The sequence below is a fragment of the Oncorhynchus kisutch genome, linkage group LG22, assembly GCF_002021735.2.
Source record: "Oncorhynchus kisutch isolate 150728-3 linkage group LG22, Okis_V2, whole genome shotgun sequence".
In the NCBI taxonomy this organism is placed as follows: domain Eukaryota; kingdom Metazoa; phylum Chordata; class Actinopteri; order Salmoniformes; family Salmonidae; genus Oncorhynchus; species Oncorhynchus kisutch.
Window position 1 is genome coordinate 44433346 of NC_034195.2, and position 27833 is coordinate 44461178.

Genomic DNA, 27833 nt, shown 5'->3' on the forward strand with positions numbered 1-27833 from the left:
GTCCTATAGAGGTACAGAGTGTGTATGGGCATGGAATCCACTACGGTCCTATAGAGGTACAGAGTGTGTATGGGCATGGAATCCACTATGGTCCTATAGAGGTACAGAGTGTGTATGGACATGGAATCCACTACAGTCCTATAGAGGTACAGAGTGTGTATGGGCATGGAATCCACTACGGTCCTATAGAGGTACAGAGTGTGTATGGGTATGGAATCCACTACGGTCCTATAGAGGTACAGAGTGTGTATGGGCATGGAATCCACTATGGTCCTATAGAGGTACAGAGTGTGTATGGGCATGGAATCCACTATGGTCCTATAGAGGTACAGAGTGTGTATGGGCATGGAATCCACTACGGTCCTATAGAGGTACAGAGTGTGTATGGACATGGAATCCACTACGGTCCTATAGAGGTACAGAGTGTGTATGGGCATGGAATCCACTACGGTCCTATAGAGGTACAGAGTGTGTATGGGCATGGAATCCACTACGGTCCTATAGAGGTACAGAGTGTGTATGGGCATGGAATTCACTATGGTCCTATAGAGGTACAGAGTGTGTATGGGCATGGAATCCACTACGGTCCTATAGAGGTACAGAGTGTGTATGGGCATGGAATCCACTACGGTCCTATAGAGGTACAGTGTGCAGGCTTTTGTTCCAGCTTAATATTAACACACCTGATTGAACCAATCACAGACCTACCTTGGGCTGGGGAACAGTGGACAGAGTGCTGGGGTCTGGCGTCTACCTCACTCTCCACCAGGAAGTTATTCTGGTCTCTAGCGTCCTCTATAAGCAAATGGTAAGTAATCATTACTTTCACTTAATACACCAACCAAAACACAAAACATATTTCAAGGATGGTTTTTGAAGGTATGTTCCTTGGTTGGCTATGATGTGTATTTCCTTTCCAGTGACGAGATCTTTACTGATGTTCTCCGTTTTCCAGATGTAGGGGGACTTTGAGTTTTCTCCGGGTACAAAGGCACAGCACTGGAAGGCGTAGGGCATCACCACTACCCTGAGAACAATGCATAGCTTATGGTAAGACAGCTGCACGCAACCCCATAACACTTACTGCACTACATTCACTCACACACTGTCTCACCTTGAGTTGAAATCATTTTTAAGGGGCCCAGTTTAATCATTAACTCTGTCCCCTACCTGAGTTTAGGTAGTCTCTGGACAGGTAGTGTGTGTCTCAGGGCAGTGTTGCCAGCGAGTCTGAGGTGTGTGAGGTCCTGAAAGCCTTCCATAGGGACGGAGGACAGCAGGTTGGAGCTGAGGTCACTGAGGGAATGGAAAACAGATAAAGAGAACTTTATTTCAATTGTATGTCTGCATGTCTATGTCAGAGTTTCTCAAACTCTGCCTTGGGGCCCCCTGGGTGCACATTTTGTTTTTTGCCCTAGCATTACACAGCGGATTCACATAATCAAAGATTGTTCGAATTAGCTGTGTAGTGTTCTGGCTGTTTTAAAGACTGTTCTTTTGTTATTTAATATCATTTACATTTAGAGGGAATACACACAGACACACAACAATGCCCATCTTTTAGAGTAGTTCTTGCAGAAAATGTGTAATAGGGAAAAAGTTCTGACATTCTTCGGGGAATTGCCAGGGACCTCACAATACCATATCACGATACATAGGTGTTGATACTATACGTATTGCGAATTCGATACTGTGATTCGATGTTACAAACATTTTGCTCACTGTGTCTGCTGCAGAGGGACAAGAGAGAGCCATGATAAAACACGTTTTGATCAGTCATGGAAATGCAAGAAATATCACACAGTAAAGAGGCCTCATTAATGATTTATTTCTGGCTTTCATTATTGTCCTGTTGCCATGCCAAGCTAGAATTTGTACATTGTATTGTCAGAAATGTCAAGTGTAGAAAAAGAGGTCTGCTAAGAAGGGTGGGTTTCTTTAGGATTCAGATTAGGCAGAGATGCTTGTAATGTCCAACTGGTTTAGTCATGATGATAACATTGACATAACATCATGACACCCTTCCAAGACCTCCAATACCTCCTCATGTATACACCAAATGCCATTCTGTTTGGGCTGTACATTGTGAGATGAATATCTCACATTAAAATGGGCACATCATTTTATTCTGTCTTTCATTATGGTCCTACATCATAAGTGTTGATGCTGTTCACATGGGAAACCATCAAACCAGGCTAATTTGAGTACATTTTGGATTTGGATTTGAGAGTCAATCTATCATAACTTGTACTACATATGAAATCTTTGGTTCAGGATTGTTTCACTTGAGCTGAATAGGCAATATGTAGTATTTATTTATTACGTTTATTTGTCAGGGACAATGTACAAAAAAACAAATCTCAGAATAAGTGATGTGTTTCACCAGATTTAGCTGACAGTTAATTTACATCTGCAGTCCCTGGGCAGGTGAACATACACTATATCAAAGCAATTTTTGGGGGTCACATACACATGGTTAGCAGATGTCATTGTGAGTGTAGTGAAATGCTTGTGCTTCTAGTTCCGACAGTGCAGTAATATCTAACAAGTAATTGAACAATTCCCCATCAACTACCTAATACACACAAATCTAAAGGGGTGAATGAGAATATGCACATATAAATATATGGATGAGCGATAGCCGAGCGGCACAGGCAAGGTGCAATAGATAGTATAAAATACAGTATATACATGTACTTACTGTATGATATGGGTAATGTAAGATATGTAAACATTTAAAGTGGCATTGCTTAAAGTGACTAGTGATCCATTTATTAAAGTGGCCAGTGATTGGGTCTCAAAGGCAGCAGCCTCTCTGAGTTAGTGATTGATATTTAGCAGTCTGATGACCTTGAGATAGAAGCTGTTTTTCATTCTCTCGGTCCCAGCTTTGATGCACCTGTACTGACCTCGCCTTCTGGATGGTAGCGGTGTGCAACCGCAGTGGCTCGGGTGGTTGTTGTCCTTGATCATCTTTTTGGCCTTTCTGTGACATCGGATGCTGTAGGTGTCATGGAGGGCAGGTAGTTTGCCCCCGGTGATGCGTTGTGCAGACCGCACCACCCTCTGGAGAGCCTTGCGGTTGAGGGCGGTGCAGTTGCCCTAACATATTGTGATACAGCCCGACAGGATGCTCTCGATTGTGCATCAGTAAACGTTTGTCAGGGTTTTGAGTGACAAGCCAAATTTCTTCAGCCTCCTGAGGTTGAAGAGGCGCTGTTGTGCCTTCTTCACCACACTGTCTTTGTGGGTGAACCATTTCAGTTTGTCTGTGATGTGTATGCCGAGTAACTTAAAACATTCCACCTGCTCCACTAATGTCCCTTCAATGTGGATAGGAGGGTGCTCCCTCTGCTGTTTCCTGAAGTACACAATCATCTCCTTTGTTATGTTGAAGTTAAGTGAGAGGTTGTTTTCCTGCCACCACACTCCGAGTGCCCTCATCTCCTCCCTGTAGGCTGTCTCGTCATTGTTGTTAATCAATCCCACTACTGTTGTGTCATCTGAAAACTTGATGATTGAGTTGGGGGTGTGAGGGTCAGCGAAGTGGAGATGTTGTTTCCTACCTTCACCACCTGGGGGTGGCCTGTCAAAGTCCAGGACCCAATTACACAGGGTGGGGTTGAGACCCAGGGCCTCCAGCTTGATGATGAGCTTGGAGGGTACTATGGTGTTGAATGCTGAGCTGTAGTCAATGAACAGCATTCTTACATAAGTATTCCTCTTGTCCAGATGGGCTAGGGCAGTGTGATCGTCTGTGAACCTGTTGGGGCGGTATCAAACTGAAGTGGGTCTAGGGTGGCCGGTAAGGTGGAGGTGATATGATCTTTGACTAGTCAAAGCACTTCGTAATGACAGAAGTGAGTGCTACGGGGCGGTAGTCATTTAGTTAAGTTATCTTTGCCTTCTTGGGTACAGGAACAATGGTGGCCATCTTGAAGCATGTGGGGACAGCAGACTGGGATAGATAGTGATTAAATATGTCTGTAAACACACCAGCAAGCTGGTCTGTGCATGCTCTGAGGACGCGGCAAGGGATGCCGTCTGGGCCAGCAGCCTTGCAAGCTTTAAAACGTTTAAATGTTTTACTCACATCGGCCACGGGGAGGAGGGGGGGGCGCAGTCCTTGTTAGCGGGGCGTGACAGTGGCACTGTATTGTCCTCAAAACAGGCAAAGAAGGTGTTTAGTTTGTCTGGAAGCGGGACTTCGGTGTCCGTGACGTGGCTTGTTTTCTTTTTGTAGTCCGTGGTTTCCTGTAGACCCTGCCACATTTGTCTCGTGTCTGAGCCGTTGAATTGCGACTCCACTTTGTCCCTGAACCGGCATTTCGCTTGTTTGATTGCGGTGGTTCGCGCGAATGCCGCCATCCATCCACGGTTTCTGGTTAGGGTAGGTTTTAATAGTCACAGTGGGTACAACATCTCCAATGCACTTCCTTATAAACTCACTCACCGAGTCAGCATATAGATCGATGTTGTTCTCTGAGGCTGACCAGAACATATCCAAGTCTGCGTGATCAAAAAAATCTTGAAGCGTAGATTCTGATTGGTCAGACCAGCGATTAATGGTTCTAGTCACTGGTACATCCTGTTTGAGTTTCTGCATACAAGACGGTAGGAGCAAGATTGCATCGTGGTCGGATTTGCCGAAGGGAGGGCGGGAGAGGTCTTTATATGCATAGACGGAATTTTGAGCAGCAGTGATCAAGTGTATTATCCCCACGAGTACTACAATCAATCTGCTGATATACTTTAGGTAGCCTTGTTCTCTAATTTGCTTTGTTAAAATCCCCAGCTACAATAAATGCAGCATCAGGATATATTGTTTCCAGTTTACATAGAGTCCAGTGAAGTTCCTTGAGGGTCATCGTGGTGTCTGCTTGAGGGTGAATGTACACAGCTGTGACGATAACTGACTATTATTCTCTTGGGAGGTAATATGGCCGGCATTTGATTGTGAGGAATTCTAGGTCGGGTGAGCAGAAGGACTTGAGTTCCTGTATGTTGTTATGATTACACCATGAGTCATTAATCCTGAAGCATACATTACCGACGTTCCTAGAGTGGTGTTTATCTCTGTCAGCGCGATGCATGGAGAAGCCCGGTGGCTGAACTGATTCCCGACAACATATCCAGAGGCATCCATGTTTCCGTGGCACAGAGGATGTTATAATCTCTGATGTCTCTCTGGAAGGCTACCCTTGCTTGAATTTCATCTACCTTATTGTCAAGAGTCTGTACATTGGCGAGTACTATACTCGGAAGCGGTGAGCGATGTGCAGGTCTATGGAACCTGACCAGGAGGCCGCTCCATCTGCCCCTTCTGCGGCACTGTTGTTTTGGGTTGGCTTCTGGGATTAGATCCATTGTCCTGGGTGGTGGTCCAAACAGAGGATCTGCTTCAGGAAAGTCGTATTTCTGGTCGTAATGTTGGTAAGTTGACGTTGCACTTATAGCCAATATTTCTTCCCGGTTGTATGTAATAAGACTTAAGATTTCCTGGGGTAACAATGTAAGAAATAATACATTAAAAAAACAAAATACTGCATAGTTTCCTTAGGACTCGAAGCGAGGCAACCATCTCTGTTGGAGCCATCTTGGTCAATCAAACATCAACAAAATTATGTGGACATCTGCTCGTCGAGCATCTCATTCAAAAATCATGGACATTAATATGGAGTTGGTCCCCCCTTTGCTGCACTCTACTGCCTCCACTCTTCTGTGAAGGCTTTCCACTAGATGTTGGAACATTGCTGCAGGGACTTTGTTCCATTCAGCCACCAGCATTAGTGAGGTTGGGCACTGATGTAGGGCAATTAGACTCGGCATGCAATCGGCGTTCCAATTCATCACAAAGGTGTTCAATGGGGTTGAGGTCCGAGCTCTGTGCAGGCCAGTCAAGTTCTTTCACACCGATCTCGACAAACCATTTCTGTATGGACCTCGCTTTGTGCACAGGGACATTGTGATGCTGAAACAGGAAAGGGCCTTCCCCAAACTGTTGCCACAAAGTTGGAAGCACAGAATTGTCTAGAATGTCATTGTATGCTGTTGCGTTTTGGCATGCGCCAAACCCAGATTAATCCGTTGGACTGCCAGATGGTGAAGTGTAATTCATCACTCCAGAGAACGCATTTCCACTGCTCCAGAGTCCAATGGCGGCGAGCTTAACACCACTCCAGCTGACGCTTGGCATTACGCATGATGATCTTAGGCTTGTGTGCACCTGCTCGGCCATGGAAACCCATGTCATGAAACTATTGACGAGCAGTTATTGCGCTGACACTGCTTCCAGATACAGTTTGGAACTCGTAGTGAGTATTGCAACTGAGGAAAGAGGATTTTTACGTGCTTCAGCACGCGGCAGTCCCGTTCTTTGAGCTTGTGTGGCCTACCCCTTCGGCTGAGCCATTGTTGCTCCTAGACGTTTCCACTTCACAATAACAAATCAAAATATATTTTATATTTTAGATTCTTCAAAGTAGCCACCCTTTGCTTTGATGACAGCCTTGCACACTCTTGGCATTCTCTCAACCAGCTTCACCTGGAATGCTTTTCCAACAGTCTTGAAGGAGTTCCCACATATGCTGAGCACTTGTTGGCTGCTTTTCCTTCACTCTGCGGTCCAACTCATCCCAAACCATCCCATTTGGGTTGAGGTCGGGTGATTGTGGAGGCCAGGTCATCCATGCTTTTACATCTGCATTGCTTGCTGTTTGGGGTTTTATGCTAGGTTTCTGTACAGTACTTTGTGACATCGGCTGATGTAAAAAGGGCTTTATAAATAAATGTGATTGATTGATGCATCACTCTCCTTCTTGGTCAAATTGCCCTTACACAGCCTGGAGGTGGGTTTTGGGTCATTGTCCTGTTGAAAAACAAATGATAGTGCCACTAAGCGCAAACCAACAGGGATGGCATATCGTTGCCGAATGCTATGGTAGCCATGCTGGTTAAGTGTCCCTTGAATTCTAAATAAATCACAGACTGTGTCACCAGCAAAGCACCATCACACCACCTCCTCCATGCTTCACAGTGGGAACCACACATGCGGAGATATTCCGTTCACCTACTCTGCATCTCACAAAGACATGGCGGTTGGAACCAAAAATCGCACATTTGGGCTCATCAAACCAAAGGACAGATTTCCACCGGTCTAATTTCCATTGCTCGTGTTTCTTGGCCCAAGCAAGTCTCTTCTTATTATTGGTGTACTTTAGTATTGGTTTATTTGCAGCAATTCGACCATGAAGGCCTGATTCACGCAGTCTCCTCTGAACAGTTGATGTTGGGATGTGTCTTTTACTTGAACCCTGAAGCATTTATTTGGTCTGCAATCTGAGGTGAGTTAACTCTATTGAACTTATCCTCTGCAGCAGAGGTAACTCTGGATCTTCCTTTCCTGTGGTGGTCCTCAGGAGAGACAGTTTCATCATAGCGCTTGATGGTGTTTGCGACTGCACTTGAAGAACCTTAAACATTTCTTGAAATTTTCCGGATTGACTGACTTTCATGTCTTAAAGTAATGGTGGACGGTTGTTTCTCCTTGCTTATTTGAGCTGTTCTTGACAGAATATGGACTTAGTATTTTACCATATAGGGCTATCTTATCACAACTCAACTGACTGGCTCAAACGCATTAAGAACTAAAGAAATTCCACATTAACAGGCAGTACTGTTAATTGAAATGCATTGCAGGTGACTACCTCATGAAGCTGGTTGAGAGAATGCCAAGAGTGTGTGTAACCATCAGCTCTAGGAAAGTGTCTGCTGGAACCTTGTGGATATGGTTTTGATGGAGGTGACTAAATACAGCAACACACATCACAAATGTCCCCTGGACTGTATTCATGGCTGGGTTGAGGACTAACAATAATGGTAACGAAGCCACTCACATTTTCTGGATCTTTCTGCAGCCACTGAAGCTGGGAAGATGCTGGATCCGGTTATGGGAGAGATCCCTGCAGGTACAGTGTTCATTATTGTTTATTTAAAATGATGTTTAGGATAACACAACATCTAATTTCTAAGATACTGAACCAAGAGATATTATAGTACCAAGAGATATTATAGTATCAATAGATATTTGGTCAATCAGCATAGGGACTTACAGCTGTATCAGGTTGGGTAACTGGTCACAGAGGGTACCTGGCAGTGATGAGATGTGTGTACCTGTGACAGCTCTGAATAGACAGAGGATTTGGTCATAGAAAGGACAGACTCAAACCACGTTTACATCCACAGTTTTTATGCGAGTAAAAGTCATATTGAATTTTTTTTTATATTACAAGAGCTGTGATGTAAACAGGACATTTTGGTGTAATTTTATAAATGTCTACAGGTCATTTCTTCATTCGACATGGTGAGATCTTTTTATGTCTGTAAAATGAATTATGCGGGAAATGGCGGTGGACACGACTTTATGCGCAATTTTGTATATAATAGCCATCACATCAAAATAAATTTGGAGTCAGGCAATAATATGATGTGTGGTCCTACCACTACAACTCGGGAAACCATGCAGTTTATTAGGCTAAAGATTAAATAAGTTAGGATGAACTTGCACAGTGATGAGCTTGACGCTCCTTTCCAATAACTATTGATGGTCTTATCATTTTTTATTTATTGTTTTACTGTTTTCAGTTTTTGTTTTCGGGGGTCTTATTCTGGTGACATGATGATCGAAGCTTGACTGCAATTTATCCATAATAATTTCTTCATGTAGACTAGCCAACCCGCACTGTATCTGTGAGCTGTTAGCACACGTGCCAAGACCAGAGTTGGCACATTTGCTATTTAACGCAACAGTTTTTGTGAGAAATGGAAATACATTGAACTTAAAAAAAATAAAAAATAAACTAAAAGGGATGCTTTGGGATTTTGGCAAGGAGGCCCTTTGTCTGCTTCCCAAGAGTCAGATGAACTCATGGATCCCATTTTTATGTCCCTGTGTCCAGTATGAAAGAAGTTAGAGGTAGTTTTGTAAGCCAATGCTAAAAAGCATTAGCACAATTAATGGAGTCTATTGGTATCTGCTAACATGCTAGTTAACAAGTTCCTTCAAACTGCACGCAAAGACATAAATGGTATCCAAAAGTTCATCTGACCTTGGGGAAGTAGGTAAAGGGCCTCATTGCCAAAATCCAGAAGTGAAAAAAGTGCATTAAGTGTGCATTACTTCATAACGCACTGGTTTTTATCCGCAACAAGTCCATTTGGTGGAAACTGGACATTGTTTCTTTTATGTGGATTCTGGAATATTCGCATGAAAATCTGTCTGCAATTGGATGGAAACCTAGCTAATGTGCTGAATCTGATTCATGAGAGCTGGGGTGTATTTAGGGACTTTTGAGGACTGAGACTTACAGGGTTTCCAACCTGTTTGTGCCAGTGAGGTCTGGAAACTCTGTGATATCTGTGGCTCCGTTGAGTGATCTATACAATAACAAAAAAGACGGACAAAAATGTGAAAATCACACCTGCTTAGCTTTCTTCAATTTTCATCTACTTCTTCTCAAATGAGGTAGGACAGAATGAAGAGGGATAATGGAGACTTACAGCATCCGTAGCGCTGGTAAATGCTGAAAAGCTGATTTGCCTACAAACTGGATGGGATTGTTGTAGAAGTATCTGTTAGAGAGAAAATAGAGCGCGATTGTCCGCGGGATCAAAATTACCTCACTCATCGAATCATTGTGAATCGATCATAATGATTGATTACTTATTCACGATCAACTTCACATCAGGACGTTGACGCAAGAGCACCTACATTGTGTCGAGGGATGGGTTTCCCACGAAGGCTTCCTCTGGGACAGATCTGATGTTGTTGCTATGGAAACTCCTTGGGGGCAAATATTTCAGATTTAGGATAACTGAAAATGTGATTTGTTCTATAAGTGGCAGCACTGGAGTGTAATGAGTTTCACTCACAGCTCTTTGAGGTTAGGGAGGGCTCTGATGGCCGTGGGAAACATGGCAAGGTCGTTGTAGTTCAAATCTCTGAGGGTCGGGGGAAAAAAGGAACACATTAATTATTACAGTTGTCTGCACTGATACAGTAACTTCCCTTACTCTACTTTCCTGTCAAGAATTCATGGCTGCAGTGAAGTACAGAAAGGTTCCAGACCCTCTATCTCTGTCCAGAGTTTATACCACTCATATTAGAGCCTCTTTCTCACATGAGGCTGCTTCCTGTTTGTCCAAACTAGATGCCTAGGAACCTATAGGTCTATGCTAAGAACTGTCAGGTCTGGATTGGCTCCCAGGCGGAGGAGGGTGAGGAGGATTTACAGTAGTTCACAACCTGTAGTTCACAACCCCTTCGTGGGCAAGGGACTATTGTACTGCTAAACATAATTTACACACATCAAGTACAGGGGGGGTTTCCTGGAACCATGTGAGGAACCATGTGAGGACATGAAGTGCCTTCAGAAAGTAGTCATACCTCTTGACTTATTCCACATTTTGTTGTCTTACAGCCTGAATTCAAAATGAATTAAATAGATTTTTAATCTTTTTAATACCCCATAATGACACAGGGAAAACATATTTTTTGACATTTTTGCAAATGTATTGAAAATGAAATACAGAAATATCTCATTTACATAAGTATTCACACCACTGAGTCAATACTTCGTAGAAGCAACTTTGGCAGCGATTACAGCTGTGAGTCTTTTTGGGTAAATCTCTAAGAGCTTTCCACACCTGGATTGTGCAACATTTGCCCATTATTCTTTTAGAAATTCTACAAGTTCTGTCAAATTGATTGTTGATCATTGCAAGGCAACCATTTTCAGGTCTTGTCATAGATTTTCAAGTAGATTTAAATCAAAACTAACTCTGCCACTCAGGAACATTCACTGTCTTCTTGGTACGCAACTCCAGTGTAGATTTGGCCTTGTGTTTTAGGCTATTGTCCTGTTGAAAGGTGAATTCATCTCCCAGTGTCTGGTGGAAAGCAGACTGAAGCAAGTTTTTCTCGAAGACAATGGTCACCAACCAGTCGACCACAGGGCATTCCTAGTCGATCACCAAATATGTTGAAAAGCCAACGATAAAGGCATAAAGGCTTGCGCTCCTTTTGTGTGTGTGGCGGACAGTGTTCCCATTTTGAACCATTTTATTTGTCTGAAAAGACAAATACGCCTACCCGGCAGACCGGGAGGTCTGTGGCTAAATCGAGGACGCCTACTGCACTGGCCAATTGGATAGCTCAAATCACCATGCCTACAGCGTCCACGACCCCAGCTACATCAAAGTTTGATACTGGTCTACTTGAAATTTCATAACTTTAAAATCATTACCGACCAGAGAGACTGTCAAAGAATACAGCCGAGTGCTTCTGTTTTTAAGAGTCAGTTGATGTCTAAGTATTTATTCAGCACTGCCAACACTGTTTTTATTCAACACTATTTATTACAAAACATAAAACGCGCTTCACCCTAGTTACACTCGTGCTGCGGGTGCAATGAATGAGTAGCCAAGTGTATCAGTTAATTGTATTATTATTAGCAGCTCGTTGTGTCTATTTTAATAGAAATAGGAATATTTAACTTTCTCTGGTCATAGGAGAACAACATGAACCCCTCTCTCTGGTCAGTCTCACCAGAGGAAAGGAAGGAGAGAGCAGGGACTGTGATGGGCAGACCCTCTGCTGCTCTCTCCCTACCTCCGCTGAGACTAATGTCGTGTTCAAAACAACTGGGGACTTGGAAATCTCCGACTTCAGTGCGTTCATGACAACTGGAAACTCGGAAAAATAATTTTGAAGGGTCATCCATCTCAGTCAAGTCAGAAACATGGGCATCTTTCTAGAGCGCCTACTTTCTCTACCTGAACATCACCATAATTTGCAAATAAATTCATAAAAAATCCTACAATGTGATTTTCTGGATTTTTTTCCTTCTCATTTTGTCTGTTATAGTTGAAGTGTACCTATGATGAAAATTACAGGCCTCTCTCATCTTTTTAAGTGGGAGAACTTGCACAATTGGTGGCTGACTAAATACTTTTTTGCCCCACTGTATGCTCAGCTCTGCCTCGCAAGTGCTACACCAACTGATTTAAAAAAAATCAAAGCTCCAGTTTTTAAATATAATAATGGTCTGAGAAGAAGAATGTTGTCAGTTCAGGCATATAGCCAATATACTCTGATAAAGTATTAGGCTTACTGCACAAACCACATTCCTACAAAACTGTTATATTAGGTTAATGTTACATTTTAGTCATGTTTAAAAAAATGTGGCTTTCTTTTTGACTGTGAAGGTGATCTTAACTCAGAAAAGGTTGGTGCCTGTGCTTAGCTCCATTCCGTTTCTTTTTATCCTGAAAAACTCCCCAGTCCTTAACGATTACAAGCATACCCTTAACACGATGCCACTACCACTATGCTTGAAAATATGGAGAGTGGTTCTCAGTAATGTGTTGTGTTGGATTTGCCCCAAACATAACACTTTGTATTCAGCTCAGAAAGGTGCTTTGCCACAAGTATTGCAGTATTACTTTAGTGCTTTGTTGCAGACAGGATGCATGTTTTGGAATATTTTGTTATTCTGCACAGGTTTCCTTCTTTTCACTCTGTCATTTAGGTTAGTATTGTGGAGTAACTACAATGTTGTTGATCCATCCTCAGTTTTCTCCTATCACAGCCATTACTCTGTAACTGTTTTAAAGTCACCCTTGGCCTCGTGGTGAAATCCCTCAACGAAGCTGTGTTTGAAATTCACTGTTTGACGGAGGGACCTTACAGATAATTGTATGTGTGGGGTACAGAGATGAGGTAGTCATTCAAAAATCATGTTGAACACTATTATTGCAAACAGGCCATGCAACTTAAGTGACTTTTTAAGCACATTTTTACTCCTGAACTTATTTAGGCTTGTCATAACAAATGGGATGAATGCTTATTGACGCAAGACATTTCAACTTTTTATTTTTAATTCATTTGTCAAAATGTAAATGTAAACCATTTTAAATGTAGGCTGTAACACAACAAAATGTTGAAAAAGTCAAGGGGTGTGAATACTTTCTGAAGGCACTGGGGGAGATAAAAATAACTACAAACAAAATATTGCAACAGAATAGCAGTCTGGGACTCTTGTACTGTACATTACAGTCGTTATAGAGTCGGTGGTACAGTATTTACTTCAGTTGACTCATACAGGGCTCATCTCATGTGTGCACTGACCGCAAGTTGTTCTGTGTTTTAAGGCTACAATAATGGGCCAATCTAGCAATATTTCAGCCCCCCCCCCCCCCCCGTTTGTAAATACAGTAGTCAGTACTGTAAATATAGTGCAAATACATATCATGTTTTAAATGTTTGTCTTTTTGATAGCAGTAACTTGTGAACTACTGCTGTATCTTCCAACATGACTCTGTTTTCTCTGGTAAGTAGTATAATGGGGGTTGTTAGTATACAGTACTGGTAGCCTGCACGTTGTTTGGCTATTACCCTGCTAACCCTCAGGAAACATGTGCTGCTAGATTCAGGGTAATTGGTAGAGTGCTGCATCATGCGGCCACACACTGAGATGCAGCAAATCGTTGTGATCGTTTGAACTGCAGTGGTGGCCGTCTTGTAAAAAAGGAAAATTCAGAGTTCTGTTCTGGCATGCAAATCCATAGCCTGGGTACCTGAGTGTCTAGCCTGGGTACCTGAGTGTCTAGCCTGGGTACCTGAGTGTCTAGCCTGGGTACCTGAGTGTCTAGCCGGGGTACCTGAGTGTCTAGCCTGGGTACCTGAGTGTCTAGCCGGGGTACCTGAGTGTCTAGCCGGGGTACCTGAGTGTCTAGCCTGGGTACCTGAGTGTCTAGCCAGGGTACCCAAGTGTCTAGCCTGGGCACCCGAGTGTCTAGCCTGGGTACCTGAGTGTCTAGCCTGGGTACCTGAGTGTCTAGCCTGGGTACCTGAGTGTCTAGCCTGGGTACCTGAGTGTCTAGCCGGGGTTCCTGAGTCTCTAGCCTGGGTACCCCAGTGTCTAGCCTGGGTACCTCAGTGTCTAGCCTGGGTACCCCAGTGTCTAGCCTGGGTACCTCAGTGTCTAGCCTGGGTACATATGTGTCTAGCCTGGGTACGTACGTGTCTAGCCTGGGTACGTACGTGTCTAGCCTGGGTACCTCAGTGTCTAGCCTGGGTACCTATGTGTTCAACAATAAAACGTTGGCTGAAGCAAAGAGAGACTGGCACCTAGACTTGCAAAAACATATGATGATGTGTGTCATCTTGAATCAAATAATTAATTAGTAGGTTATTAGTTCATTAGCTTTTTATAATCTAATGTCTCAGTAAATACCTGGTCATTTCTGTACTGTAAAAAATTGTGTCAATTAAGCCATAAGGTGATGAAGGTACATTTGAGGTAGAGGTGAACTCACAGAGTCTCCAGGCTGAGAAGCCCATCAAAACACCTATCACCCAACGACTGGATTTGGTTGTTATGGAGATGCCTAGGAAGAGATGCATGGAAAGATATCAAAAGAGTGTGAAGACCCAATAACGCCCTGCAGGGTTCTACACATTGGTAGAAAGGAAGTAGGTATGTGTAGGAGCAAAAGAGAGAGAAGGTAGAAAACAAAGAACATTGAAAGACGGAGAGAGCAAGGCTTCCCCTTAAACAACAGAAACAAATGATATAACAACCAACCGTTGGTCAATCCAACCATGCTACTCACAGGACCACCAGACTGGTGAGATTGGCGAAAGCGTGGTCTGGGATGTGGGTGATGCTGTTGAGGGCCAGGGTCACTGCCTGCAGAGTTGGCAGGATGGCCAGTGCATGGACGGGCACCTCCGTTAGGGTATTATCATCCAGCCACAGGTGGCGTAAGGACGCCAGGCCCCTAAAGGAGCTCTCAGGAACACTGGCAATTTGGTTGGCATCCAACCGCCTGACAGAGAGGAAGAGTGTTGCAGACAGTGTCCCATACATTCAGATTTTCCTTGAAAATACAGTAATCAATTACATTCAAAGTGCATTTTTAAGAATTCTCAAGTTATTTCTTTGGAGCGGACATGTTTATTCATTAACATTTATCTGTTTATTTAGATTAATTTCACAAACAAATTCATGCGCCATCTACTTCTTCTATAAATACATGGTTTTACATGGCGCATGCATGTCCAGTACATTAATGTAAAACATTTATATTCAAAGGTAGAAAATAAAGTTGTTTGGAAAACACAAAATAAATGTCGACCTTGTGCTTTAATTAATTTCTCATATTAAACAGCATCTCCAAGCTGCTTTTTATTCCAGAGAGACATCCTCGATCAGGGAGGTCTGTGCATTCTTTGGGTGCATGGTAGTAATTTCTGGTGTTGACATTCGCTGTAGGGACTTAGCTGTCTGACAAAGGGTCCTGGCACCACCACAAGCAGACAGCTCACTTGAGGTCATCCTTTGTCTGTCTGTCTAACGTGTGAACTTCAGATTGGTATGTCTAAACAACATGGATAGCTATTTACTCCAGCCAGAGCGTTCAAACACGAGCCTGATTGAGATGTGGAGGACAGAGGATCAGGTAAACATGTTTAGGGATGCCTCAGGGCTCAGTGTAACAACAGTTCAATTTGTAAGAGGATAATGACGGAGTGAGTTTCGTGTGTGTGTGGGGCGGCAGGTAGCCTGGTTAAGAGCATTAGGCCATTGACCGAAAGGTTGGTGGTTCGAATTCCCGAGCCAACTAGGTGAAAAATCTGTCAATGTGACCTTGAGCGAGACACTTAACCCTAGTCCCCCTGGATAACAGCATCTGCTAAAATGTGTGTGTGGCTATAATCCATTAGACTTTTCGTGGTTCTATATCATTTCGATTATAACATATTAAAGCTACTGAACTTTCAATATTAAGTGTAACTGAAGGTCGGTGTGTATGTGTGTGGCAGAGAGAAAACATTCCCACATTACCAACATTGTGCCATGTTTACAAATGACATGGACAATTACATTTGTGGCTCTCTAAGTGACCTTAACCACAAATTTTTCCTTGAATGTTGCATTGTGTTTTCTGTCTCTGGAGAATAATACTTCCAAACAGTGAGAGCATAAACCAAACATATGAAATAAACCTGAAAATTCAGTTTAGCGTCAAATAAGGTCCGTCTATCATCAGTGACTGTCAAAATTCCTAAATACAAGGAGACCCTTTTTTCAGATGGAATGACACAAAATAAGCTATTGGCGAAGGCTAAGACTGTGGACAGATGTACCAAGACTATAGAGTTAGAGGACAGACATAGGCAGCGCCCTTGAGGACAATTTTAAGTCGTCAACTGGGTGGGACATCCTATGGGTTAAGGAACGATCACATAATTCCATCCAGGTCACCAGGAGGGATCAGCTAATGAATTATACTCATGAGGAAACATTCCAGAATGGCAGGTGGTAAAAAAATGTCTTTATACCTGTTCAAACACACTCTATGTGGCAGTGTGGACCCTTTCAGTTTGTTTACCAACTCATAGAAGTAGTGGAAGAAAATGGACTACTTAGAAATGGAGATGGCCTCAATGGTGCTGCCCGTGCTCTCACAGACAATGATGCGATGTCTATCCAATGTCTATGGTAAAGACTCAATATGGAGGCATTTCTCTCCTCCTCTCCTTCCTCTATTCCCTGCTCAGCTCCTTCTCGAACAGAGGCTGCAGAGGGGCATCATACAGAGAAAACTAACTGGGTCTTGAATTAGCTAGTGTCATCTTGTGCATGTGTTCAGTTGTTCAGATATACTCACAGAGACTGTAGGTTCCTCAGGTTCTCAAGAGCCTTGCTGGGAACCTGCTTTAGGTGATTGTTCTGTAGCATTCTGTTCAGAAAGACAGAGGGTATTAATTCACAAAGATGCAGGTTTTTAGGAATTGATCATGTATGTATGAGCTAGTAAAATATGACTTACAATACTTTGAGATTGAAGAGGCCAGAGAAAGCCCCTTCAGGGATGTCTGTTAGGTAGTTTCCTGCTAGTCGTCTGCAGGGTGAGAAGCAGACGAAAGATACAAATGATGATATGGGTGTGGGAAATACACATGCACACATACTCATACTGTACTACATTACAGATTATTATTTGTTAACAACTGAACTTCCACTGATTCCCCCGGCACCAGTTTATTTCATTAATAAGCCAACCAGGCACCATAAACTGTAACCTGAGCCTGTTGTTGCTGAATTTCAATTTCCTGCCTTTCAACAGCTCCAACAGAAAGCTGTGTCATACATGTGCAAGAGAATGGAGTCTAATGTTAACATCATTACTGCTTCTGAATCCCGGTCCATTCTGATAGCACATCTATAGAGCCACATTGATCCGTCTGTTTTGTGTTTGTCTCTTACCCCATATTTACTGTCTGGTTCAAACTACATGTAGACTAGAGAGGGGGTTTTCAGCAGTGAGCAAACACTAACTCTGGGTTCTTTACTTGGGGATTTATTACAGACAATTTGGGGACCAGTGTAATACTCTTCAGCAGTCAGCATCAGACCAGAGACATTTTCCAACAGAGAAATCTAATCTCCAGGAAGGACAAAGCTTAAACTCTCAAACTCCTACTAAAGAGGGGTGCCATCTGTCCTAGACTAATACTCACAGCTCTTGGAGGAAGTGTAGGTTGGAGAGGGCTCTGTTGGGTAGCAGGGTGAGGTTGTTCATACTCAGATCACTGATGGAGGAACACAGAACAGTAACAGTTTGTTACACAGTAGCAGTGTGTTAGCATGACATGGGTGTGTTAGTGCCACAACTGGGCTCTCCAGCTGTCCATTCCACACATAGTAAAAGCCATCATACTTCCTGACTGATATGGGGGAGACATACAGAAAACATTAGGACACCCCACCATATACTGTACATAATTCTCAAAACCCTTGATGAAGGATTCTTGATCTGAAATTCAACACCACTTTTGAGATGTGTAATTTAAAAAATTCTGTTACGTTACAGACGTATTCTAAAAAAAAATTATGTTACGTTACAGACGTATTCTAAAATGGATTTTTTTTAAAACATTCTCATCAATCTACACACAATACCCCATAATGACAAACCGAAAACAGGTTGAGAAATTTTAGCAAGTGAATAAAAAATTAAAAACATCCTGTTTCCATTGATCATCCTTGAGATGTTTCTACAACTTGATTGGAGTCCATCTGTAGTAAATTCAATTGACTGGACATGAGAACATACCTGTCTATGTAAGTTACCACATTTGACCAAGACATGAGGTCGAAGGAATTGTCTGTAGAGCTCCGAGACAGGATTGTGTCGAAGCACAGATCTGGGGAAGGGTACCAAAACAATTCTGCAGCATTGAAGGTCCCCAAGAACACAGTGGCCTCCATCATTCTTTAATGGAAGGAGTTTGTATCCACCAAGACTCTTCCTAGAGCTGGCTGCCCGGCCAAACTGAGCAATCGGGGGTGAAGGGCAATGGTCAGGGACGGGACCAAGAACCCGATGACAGAGCTCCAGAGTTCCTCTGTGGAGATGGGAGAGCCATCCAGAAGGACAACCATCTCTGCAGCACTCCACCAATTAGGCCTTTTTGTTAGAATGACCAGATGGAAGCCACTCTTCAGTTAAAGGCACATGGACTCTCAGACCATGAGAAACAAGATTCTCTGGTCTGATGAAACCAAGATTGAACTCTTTGGCCTGAATGCCAAGCTTCACGTCTGGAGGAAACCAGGCACCGCTCATCAACTTTCCATTACCATCCCTACGGTGAAGCATGATAGTGGCACCATCATGCTGTGGGGATATTTTTCAGAGGCAGGGACTGGGAGACTAGTCAGGATCGAGGGAAAGATGGCATGCAGATCGGTAGAAATTGTAAGATAAATTGTAATTCCATATGAGAAAGGTTGCCGACTCCTCATGTAGCCTATTACTGTCAACTTCAGGAGAGTAATGGCAGAATCTGCGAAAGCCAGCCTCGGTGGTAGGAGAGTAGTTGGGTCAAGTTCCGTTCTTTTTCTTCTGGTTTTCTAGATCTCTAGCGCCCTCTTGGGGCATTTGTCTTACTTCATCAAACCCTAAGCTTTAAGCATCAGACAAGCTCAATGCATATAATTGATTTTATTAAAACACATAGGGTGTGTCTATATATGGTAAAATTCATGTCTAAACATTTCGGCCAATCGACTGGTATAAAAATAACAAACAACTTTTGCTCGACCAAGATTTTTTTTAGTAGGGGCCAGCCCTAGGCTGAGTACTTTGTTTTTGGGTCCCTTTGGCTGTCAGGCCTTGCAGCCTTGGGACCTTGATCAGTGACCCTGACCTCTAAAGACAATTTGCACAGTGTCCTCTCATGTATTTCATGGAATAATTTGGTCAATATCTGGTATGAATTGGTCATAAAATGTGATATTTCCATGGCGTATTTAAGGAACGAGCTCTAGAAATTGGGACCACTTAGGAAAATAGTAGATACTGCAGAGGAATGTCAGCAGAAAGAAAGTTCTCTGTTCAATTCCTTGTATTATAATGTGTTGTAATAAAACACTGCAACACCAGTGGAGTAGTCTTTGGAAGTTACAGTCCAGCAGGCATATACTATCTCTAAAGATTTGGACATGGGGATGAGGGCTGACAGTGTCTGTGTAAAGATTTAAGGAGGGATTTGTCCCCCTTTTCTAGAGAAAGGATGGACGATGTTGATGAGGCGTTGATTCTGTGTGGAGTCCTTAACATTTCACAAGTAAGACCCTCTGACATTAGCAAGGGTGTCATGATACAAAGCATGCTACTACAGTACCACAGTGTCCCTGTTAACCCCTTCCTCCCTAGGCAGTTGTAATGTTTTAGACTTCTCAAATCTAGAACCTAACTTTTAGAACTACAATGTATCTCTTTTCAAGCTTTTTCAAATAGTCGCAAGTCTAAAACACATAAACCCAGAATGTTCTTTAAATGTACTATCATGCATGCGCACATTCAAAAAACAGAAAGCTAACATAATGAGCCAGTACCCCAGTACACTTATGGTCTGGGACCAGAGGGGATGGATCGATTTAGATAGATTATCTCTATCTGTGACAGCCTGTCTGCTTTAGGCACTGCCGTACATGTAATGTTGTACTGTGCGATGTTAAGAAGAAAGGTATCTGTAAAAAATGTACATCATTTACCAATAATCTATACAGGTCTGAACTGAAAGAACGTGATTCTTCAATCTTAAACTTGATGGCGTAACATTTGTATAAATTTAACTACTGTACATCAAAATGGTTGGATGTGCACTGGAGGAACATTGCATTAGTGCTGCTAAGGGTGAAATGTGAGAAGCAGGCAACATGACTGACAAAATCATTCTGTTCGCAGGCTTTTAGTGGTGACAGAGAGGCATATGGCGGATGATGTCTTTCCCTTTTTGCTCTCTCCCATTTTCTCTCTTTCGCTCTCCCCCTCTCTTTCTTTCTTTCTTTCTTTCTTTCTTTCTTTCTTTCTTTCTTTCTTTCTTTCTTTCTTTCTTTCTTTCTTTCTTTCTTTCTTTCTTTCTTTCTTTCTTTCTTTCTTTCTTTCTTTCTTTCTTTCTTTCTTTCTTTCTTTCTTTCTTTCTTTCTTTCTTTCTTTCTTTCCTCTCTATTTTTATCTCCCCTTCTTTCTTTCTCTCTCTTCTCTCTCCACATAGTTCCCTCTGGTCCCTAACAAAGACCCCCTTTTCCTTCAACTTTCAGTTAACCATCTGCTATGTTGTACGTATGTCAGGAATCCATAGCATTTCCTATGAAAATCCCCCAGTTCCTGCATGGCTGTCTCCAGCAGGGAATGGGTTAATGAGCTGTCCTTTTTCATCCCTTTATTATGGACAAGCACAGTATATATGAAGCAGCACATACAGATCAGCATGTGTGTATTTACACACACACACACACACACACACACGTAATATATATAAACTCATCAAAAAAAGAAACATCCCTTTTTCAGGACCCTGTCTTTCAAATATAAGTTGTAAAAATCCAAATAACTTCACAGATCTTCATTGTAAAGGGTTTAAACACTGTTTCCCATGCTTGTTCAATGAACCATAAACAATTAATGAACATGCATCTGTGGAACGGTCGTTAAGATACTGACAGCTTACAGATGGTAGGCAATTTATGTCACAGTTATGAAAACTTAGGACACTAAAGAGGCCTTTCTACTGACTCTGAAAAACACCAAAAGAAAGATGCCTAGGGTCCCTGCTCATCTGAGTGAACGTGCATTAGGCATGCTGCAAGGAAGCATGAGGACTGCAGATGTGGCCAGGGCAAAAAATTGCAATGTCCGTATTGAGAGACACCTAAGACAGCGCTACAGGGAGACAGGACGGACAGCAGATCGTCTGCGCAGTGGCAGACCACGTGTAACAACACCTGCACATCCGAACATCTAGTACATCCGAACATCACACCTGCGGGACAGGTACAGGATGGCAAAAACAACTGCCCGAGTTACACCAGGAACGCACAATCCCTCCATCAGTGCTCAGACTGTCCACAATAGGCTGAGAGAGGCTGGACTGAGGGCTTGTAGGCCTATTGTAAGGCAGGTCCTCACCAGACATCACTGGCAACAACGTCGCCTATGGGCACAAATCCACCTTCACTGGACCAGACAGGACTGGCAAAAAGTGCTCTTCATTGACGAGTCGCGGATTTGTCTCACCAGGGGTGATGGTCGGATTCGCTTTTATCGTCGAAGGAATGAGCGTTACACCGAGGCCTGTACTCTGGAGCGGGATCGATTTGGAGGTGAAGGGTCGGTCATGGTCTGGGGCGGTGTGTCACAGCATCATCGGACTGAGCTTGTTGTTATTGCAGGCAATCTCAATGCTGTGCGTTACAGGGAAGACATCCTCCTCCCTCATGCGATACCCTTCCTGCAGGCTCATCCTGACATGACCCTCCCACATGACAATGCCACCAGTCATACTGCTCATTCTGTGCGTGATTTCCTGCAAGACAGGAATGTCAGTGTTCTGCCATGGCCAGCGAAGAGCCCGGATCTCAATCCCACTGAGCACGTCTTGGACCAGTTGGATCAGAGGGTGAGGGCTAGGGCCATTCCCCCCAGAAATGTCCAGGAACTTGCAGGTGCCTTGGTGGAATAGTGGGGTAACATCTCACAGCAAGAACTGGCAAATCTGGTGCAGTCCATGAGGAGGAGATGCACTGAGTACTTAATACATCTGGTGGCCACACCAGATACTGACTGTTACTTTTGGTTTAGAATAGAGGTCGGCCGATTATGATTTTCCAACGCCAATACCGATTATTGGAGGACCAATAAAAGCCGATACCAATTCTTTTTTTTTATATTGACAATTACAACAATACTGAATGAACACTTATTTGAACTTAATATAATACATCAATAAAATCAATTTAGCCTCAAATAAATAGTGAAACATGTTCAATTTGGTTTAAATAATGCAAAAACAAAGTGTTGGAGAAGAAAGTAAAAGTGCAATATCTGCCATGTAAGAAAGCTAACGTTTAAATGCCTTGCTCAGAACATGAGAACATATGAAAGCTGGTGGTTCCTTTTAACATGAGTCTTCAATATTCCCAGGTAAGAAGTTTTAGGTTGTAGTTATTATAGGAATTTTAGGACTATTTCTCTCTATACCATTTGTATTTCATTAACCTTTGACTATTGGATGTTCTTATAGGCACTTTAGTATTGCCAGTGTAACAGTATAGCACGAAAGTGCTGTTTGAATGAATGCTTACGAGCCTGCTGGTGCATACCACCGCAGTCAGACTGCTCTATCAAATCATAGAGCCTTAGGTCATTAATATGGTCGAATCCGGAAACTATTATCTCTAAAACAAGACGTTTATTCTTTTAGTGAAATACGGAACCATTAAATATTCCTGTTACATTGCACAACATTCAATGTTATGTCATAAATTCTGGCAAATTAGGCCGCCCAAACTGTTGCATATACACTGACTCTGCGTGCAATGAACGCAAGAGAAGTGACACAATTTCACCTGATTAATATTACCTGCTAACCTGGATTTCTTTTAGCTAAATATTCAGGTTTAAAAATATATACTTCTGTGTATTAATTTTAAGAAAGGCATTGATGTTTATGGTTAGGTACACATTGGAGCAACGACAGTCCTTTTTCGCGAATACGCACCGCATCGATTATATGCAACGCAGGACACGCTATATAAACTAGTAATATCATCAACCATGTGTAGTTAACTAGTGATTATGATTGATTGATTGATTGTTTTTTATAAGATAAGTTTAATGCTAGCTAGCAACTTACCTTGGCTTACTGCATTCGTGTAACAGGCAGGCTCTTCATGGAGTGTAATGTAATCAGTTGGTTAAAGCGTTGGACTAGTTAACTGTAAGGTTGCAAGATTGAATCCCCGAGCAGACAAAGTAAAAATCTGTCATTCTGCCCCTGAACAAGGCAGTTAACCCACCGTTCTTAGGCCATCATTAAAAATAAGAATGTGTTCTTAACTGACTTTCCTAGTTAAATAAAGAATAAATAAAGGTGTAAAAAATAAAATATACAGTGCCTTGCGAAAGTATTCGGCCCCCTTGAACTTTGCGACATTTCAGGCTTCAAACATAAAGATATAAAACTGTATTTTTTTGTGAACAATCAACAACAAGTGGGACACAATCATGAAGTGGAACGACATTTATTGGATATTTCAAACTTTTTTAACAAATCAAAAACTGAAAAATTGGGCGTGCAAAATTATTCAGCCCCTTTACTTTCAGTGCAGCAAACTCTCTCCAGAAGTTCAGTGAGGATCTCTGAATGATCCAATGTTGACCTAAATGACTAATGATGATAAATACAATCCACCTGTGTGTAATCAAGTCTCCGTATAAATGCACCTGCACTGTGATAGTCTCAGAGGTCCGTTAAAAGCGCAGAGAGCATCATGAAGAACAAGGAACACACCAGGCAGGTCCGAGATACTGTTGTGAAGAAGTTTAAAGCCGGATTTGGATACAAAAAGATTTCCCAAGCTTTAAACATCCCAAGGAGCACTGTGCAAGCGATAATATTGAAATGGAAGGAGTATCAGACCACTGCAAATCTACCAAGACCTGGCCGTCCCTCTAAACTTTCAGCTCATACAAGGAGAAGACTGATCAGAGATGCAGCCAAGAGGCCCATGATCACTCTGGATGAACTGCAGAGATCTACAGCTGAGGTGGGAGACTCTGTCCATAGGACAACAATCAGTCGTATATTGCACAAATCTGGCCTTTATGGAAGAGTGGCAAGAAGAAAGCCATTTCTTAAAGATATCCATAAAAAGTGTCATTTAAAGTTTGCCACAAGCCACCTGGGAGACACACCAAATATGTGGAAGAAGGTGCTCTGGTCAGATGAAACCAAAATTGAACTTTTTGGCAACAATGCAAAACGTTATGTTTGGCGTAAAAGCAACACAGCTCATCACCCTGAACACACCATCCCCACTGTCAAACATGGTGGTGGCAGCATCATGGTTTGGGCCTGCTTTTCTTCAGCAGGGACAGGGAAGATGGTTAAAATTGATGGGAAGATGGATGGAGCCAAATACAGGACCATTCTGGAAGAAAACCTGATGGAGTCTGCAAAAGACCTGAGACTGGGACGGAGATTTGTCTTCCAACAAGACAATGATCCAAAACATAAAGCAAAATCTACAAGGGAATGGTTCAAAAATAAACATATCCAGGTGTTAGAATGGCCAAGTCAAAGTCCAGACCTGAATCCAATCGAGAATCTGTGGAAAGAACTGAAAACTGCTGTTCACATATGCTCTCCATCCAACCTCACTGAGCTCGAGCTGTTTTGCAAGGAGGAATGGGAAAAAAATTCAGTCTCTCGATGTGCAAAACTGATAGAGACATACCGCAAGCGACTTACAGCTGTAATCGCAGCAAAAGGTGGCGCTACAAAGTATTAACTTAAGGGGGCTGAATAATTTTGCACGCCCAATTTTTCAGTTTTTGATTTGTTAAAAAAGTTTGAAATATCCAATAAATGTCATTCCACTTCATGATTGTGTCCCACTTGTTGTTGATTCTTCACAAAAAAATACAGTTTTATATCTTTATGTTTGAAGCCTGAAATGTGGCAAAAGGTCGCAAAGTTCAAGGGGGCCGAATACTTTCGCAAGGCACTGTATATATATATATTTTTTATCGGCCATATCGCTGTCCAAAAATACAGATTTCCGATTGTTATGAAAACTTGAAATCGGCCCTAATTAATCAGCCATTCCGATTATTCGGTCAACCTCTAATTTAGACCCTCCGCCTTTGTTCAGGGACACATAATTCCATTTCTGTTAGTCACATGTCTGTGGAACTTGTTCAGTTTATGTCTCAGTTTTTGAATCTTATGTTTATAAATAAAAATATTTTCCATTTGTTTTGTCTTTGTCTTACAATCCCCCAATTACTTGTTCATTATTTAACCCTCTGTTCCCCCATGTTTGTTTGTGAGTAATTGTTTTTTGTATTGCGGTCAGTATTTGTGGCCTTGTATTTATACGACGTGTATTGTGATATATTTTTGTAAAATTGCTTTCATTACTCATATCTGCTGTCCTGCGCCTGACTCATCTCACCAGCTACACACAGACACTTTACACATGGCCCAAAATGCAGGTGTTTCAACCTAGCTCAGTGCATCTGTGGTGGTGGGGCGAGCCAGCAAAAAATAGGAGCATTGCGCCGTGATTGGTACAGTGTTCTGTCATTCATGGGGACACTACGTCATTGCGAAGTTTATGCCCTTAGTAAGGGTAGACATCCAAAATTTCAGCCCTTTGGGTCCTGCCATAGAGTTAGATTACAAGTGCTCTTCCAATAAGGCTCAAAATCATTGGTCACAGATAAAATGACATCAAATCACGTCATATGTACAGTAGCTTTGATTGGACTGTCAACATCTTACTTTCAAAGTCTTAGCTAGCAGTCATTATCATGAAACAAGTTGACAATCTACTGGCAGATCCTTTTTAATCCTTGTCATATGAAGAGAAATAATGAAGAGAAATTATAGATAAAACGTATCGGTGCTCATTGGACATAAAGATTACACAACTATTTGGAAATCGCAAATTCAACAATGAGTTGTTTGGAAGGAATCAGAGGCTAACTGCAAGCAGTGCAAAGCAACCAGTAGCCTGCTTTTCATTGTCTGCTTATATGCCCCCTTTATTTATCCAATGGTTCTGATTTGGTGTACAGGGAAAATACTGTAAGATCAGGCCATGTTCTGCATTCTGTCCCTGTACATCTCAAAAGTGCTGAACACATAGTTATATCGTCGCTCGCTCATTAATGTCTTAATCGAAATTACGGAATGCCTCTTATCCGCTCATCATTACCTTATGCCATAGTTTGTACATCTCAATTGTCAGTAGAAACCACATTTGTTTAAGTAAGTTAGCCATATCAGCTGTTTTTTTAAGGCAATAAACAAGGCTGAATAATTGTTTAGCTGCCCGACAAGGCTCCGCTGATAGCCAGGTGTAGTCGTGGTAAGGATTCACTTCATTGTGCTGGAAAGAAAGCTCTGCTGGGACAGCTTTATATAGACCCTAACAGTTTGTGGGCATCGTCTGTCTTCATTATAGTTCAATTCATGTATTGTTTAGTGTTGTGTAGTGTCTTTGCTGGCATGCATCTAAAAAAAATCCCACCAAAAATGACATGCTAAAATCGCCACTGACACACACACACACACACAAACATCAACAATGAAAAGTATGTTGTGAATGTTCTGATATTTGGATGTCATGTCTGTGACCTGGCTCAGAAAGAGGTCAGTCCTTTGGTCTTTCAACTCTTGTCAAGAACCATTACAGTAATCCTACTCAAGGCTGGCACTGACAGGGTCAGAGTGTCCTCACAGTAGAACTCTACAGACTTCTGAGAGAACCTGCAGGGTTGCTTGTTTTAGCGTTGGTATTTAGTGTTTTATCCCCTGCTGAAAAGACAGATGCAAACGTGTATGGAGAGCATCCATAATACAGTAAATGTTACACTCAACAGTTGCCAGCATACGAACAAGTTATGAATATAATTTAAACTTACAGGTAGGAAGTAAATACGCTCAATGTTGACGGCAACTCCGCGAGACCGAGGTCCACACAGTCCACGCGCAGAAGCATGCCGTCGTCTTCACAATTACAAAGCGACGGGCAGTCGGTGTCAAGAACCCCGGTCCGTTCTGTGCCCGCGCAGTCCGCCACTCCAAGCAGAAAAGTGAGCATAATAATTGCAAGAAACCACATAATAACCATACACAGAAATGTTTTTCAGATAACACTTTGCAGTTGTTTAACTAGTGTTGGACTTGTCCCCTCTTGGTTTCTTTGCAATGGCTTGCCTGGCTAGAGTAATGCAACATTCATGACAAAGTCAACAATAATAGACAGATGTGGACAAAAGCCGGAGTAGGGAGGAGGAGCCCACATTGTATTGTTATTACCATACAGTAGTAATACCATGTGTCAGTGTGGGCTACTGTAGACTTCTGTAGATTGCTACCATCTCGTGGTGTATTAAAATACCCCACTCTTATTGCATGCCTTCTTTCTCAAAGAATTGTAGAGCCTGGTGGAAGCAGAGCTGCCTGGAGGTGAGTCTGAGATTGCACTCTACATCCTCTTCAACACCAAGGTTACTTTCTAAATGTAATCCGTTACAGTTACTAATCCATCAAACTCATTTGGTTGGAGCTAGGAACACAATCATTTCGCTACACCCACAATAACATCTGCTAAATATGTGGATATGACCAATACATTTTGATTTGGTGTGTCATCATAATGGTCTGACTTGAGGTCAGACTCGCT

General features: G+C 42.4%; 1 protein-coding gene across 1 annotated transcript in view; it reads right to left on the reverse strand.

The window, feature by feature from the left end:
• The window catches only part of LOC109867784 (leucine-rich repeat-containing G-protein coupled receptor 5-like), a 29354-nt gene extending 1973 nt beyond the window's left edge, over window positions 1-27381 (reverse strand). Inside the window, exons 1-15 of the mRNA XM_020457070.2 lie at window positions 27070-27381; window positions 17588-17659; window positions 16897-16968; window positions 16735-16806; window positions 14674-14889; window positions 14377-14448; window positions 9931-9999; window positions 9770-9841; window positions 9559-9630; window positions 9367-9435; window positions 8112-8183; window positions 7896-7961; window positions 1171-1296; window positions 936-1027; window positions 709-795 (exon numbers count right to left, since the gene is read on the reverse strand). Coding sequence (XP_020312659.1) covers window positions 709-795; window positions 936-1027; window positions 1171-1296; window positions 7896-7961; window positions 8112-8183; window positions 9367-9435; window positions 9559-9630; window positions 9770-9841; window positions 9931-9999; window positions 14377-14448; window positions 14674-14889; window positions 16735-16806; window positions 16897-16968; window positions 17588-17659; window positions 27070-27278 — 1438 coding nt within the window. The 5' untranslated portion in view covers window positions 27279-27381. The remainder of the gene's footprint in view (window positions 1-708; window positions 796-935; window positions 1028-1170; window positions 1297-7895; window positions 7962-8111; window positions 8184-9366; window positions 9436-9558; window positions 9631-9769; window positions 9842-9930; window positions 10000-14376; window positions 14449-14673; window positions 14890-16734; window positions 16807-16896; window positions 16969-17587; window positions 17660-27069) is intronic.
• Window positions 27382-27833: the final 452 nt, after the last annotated feature.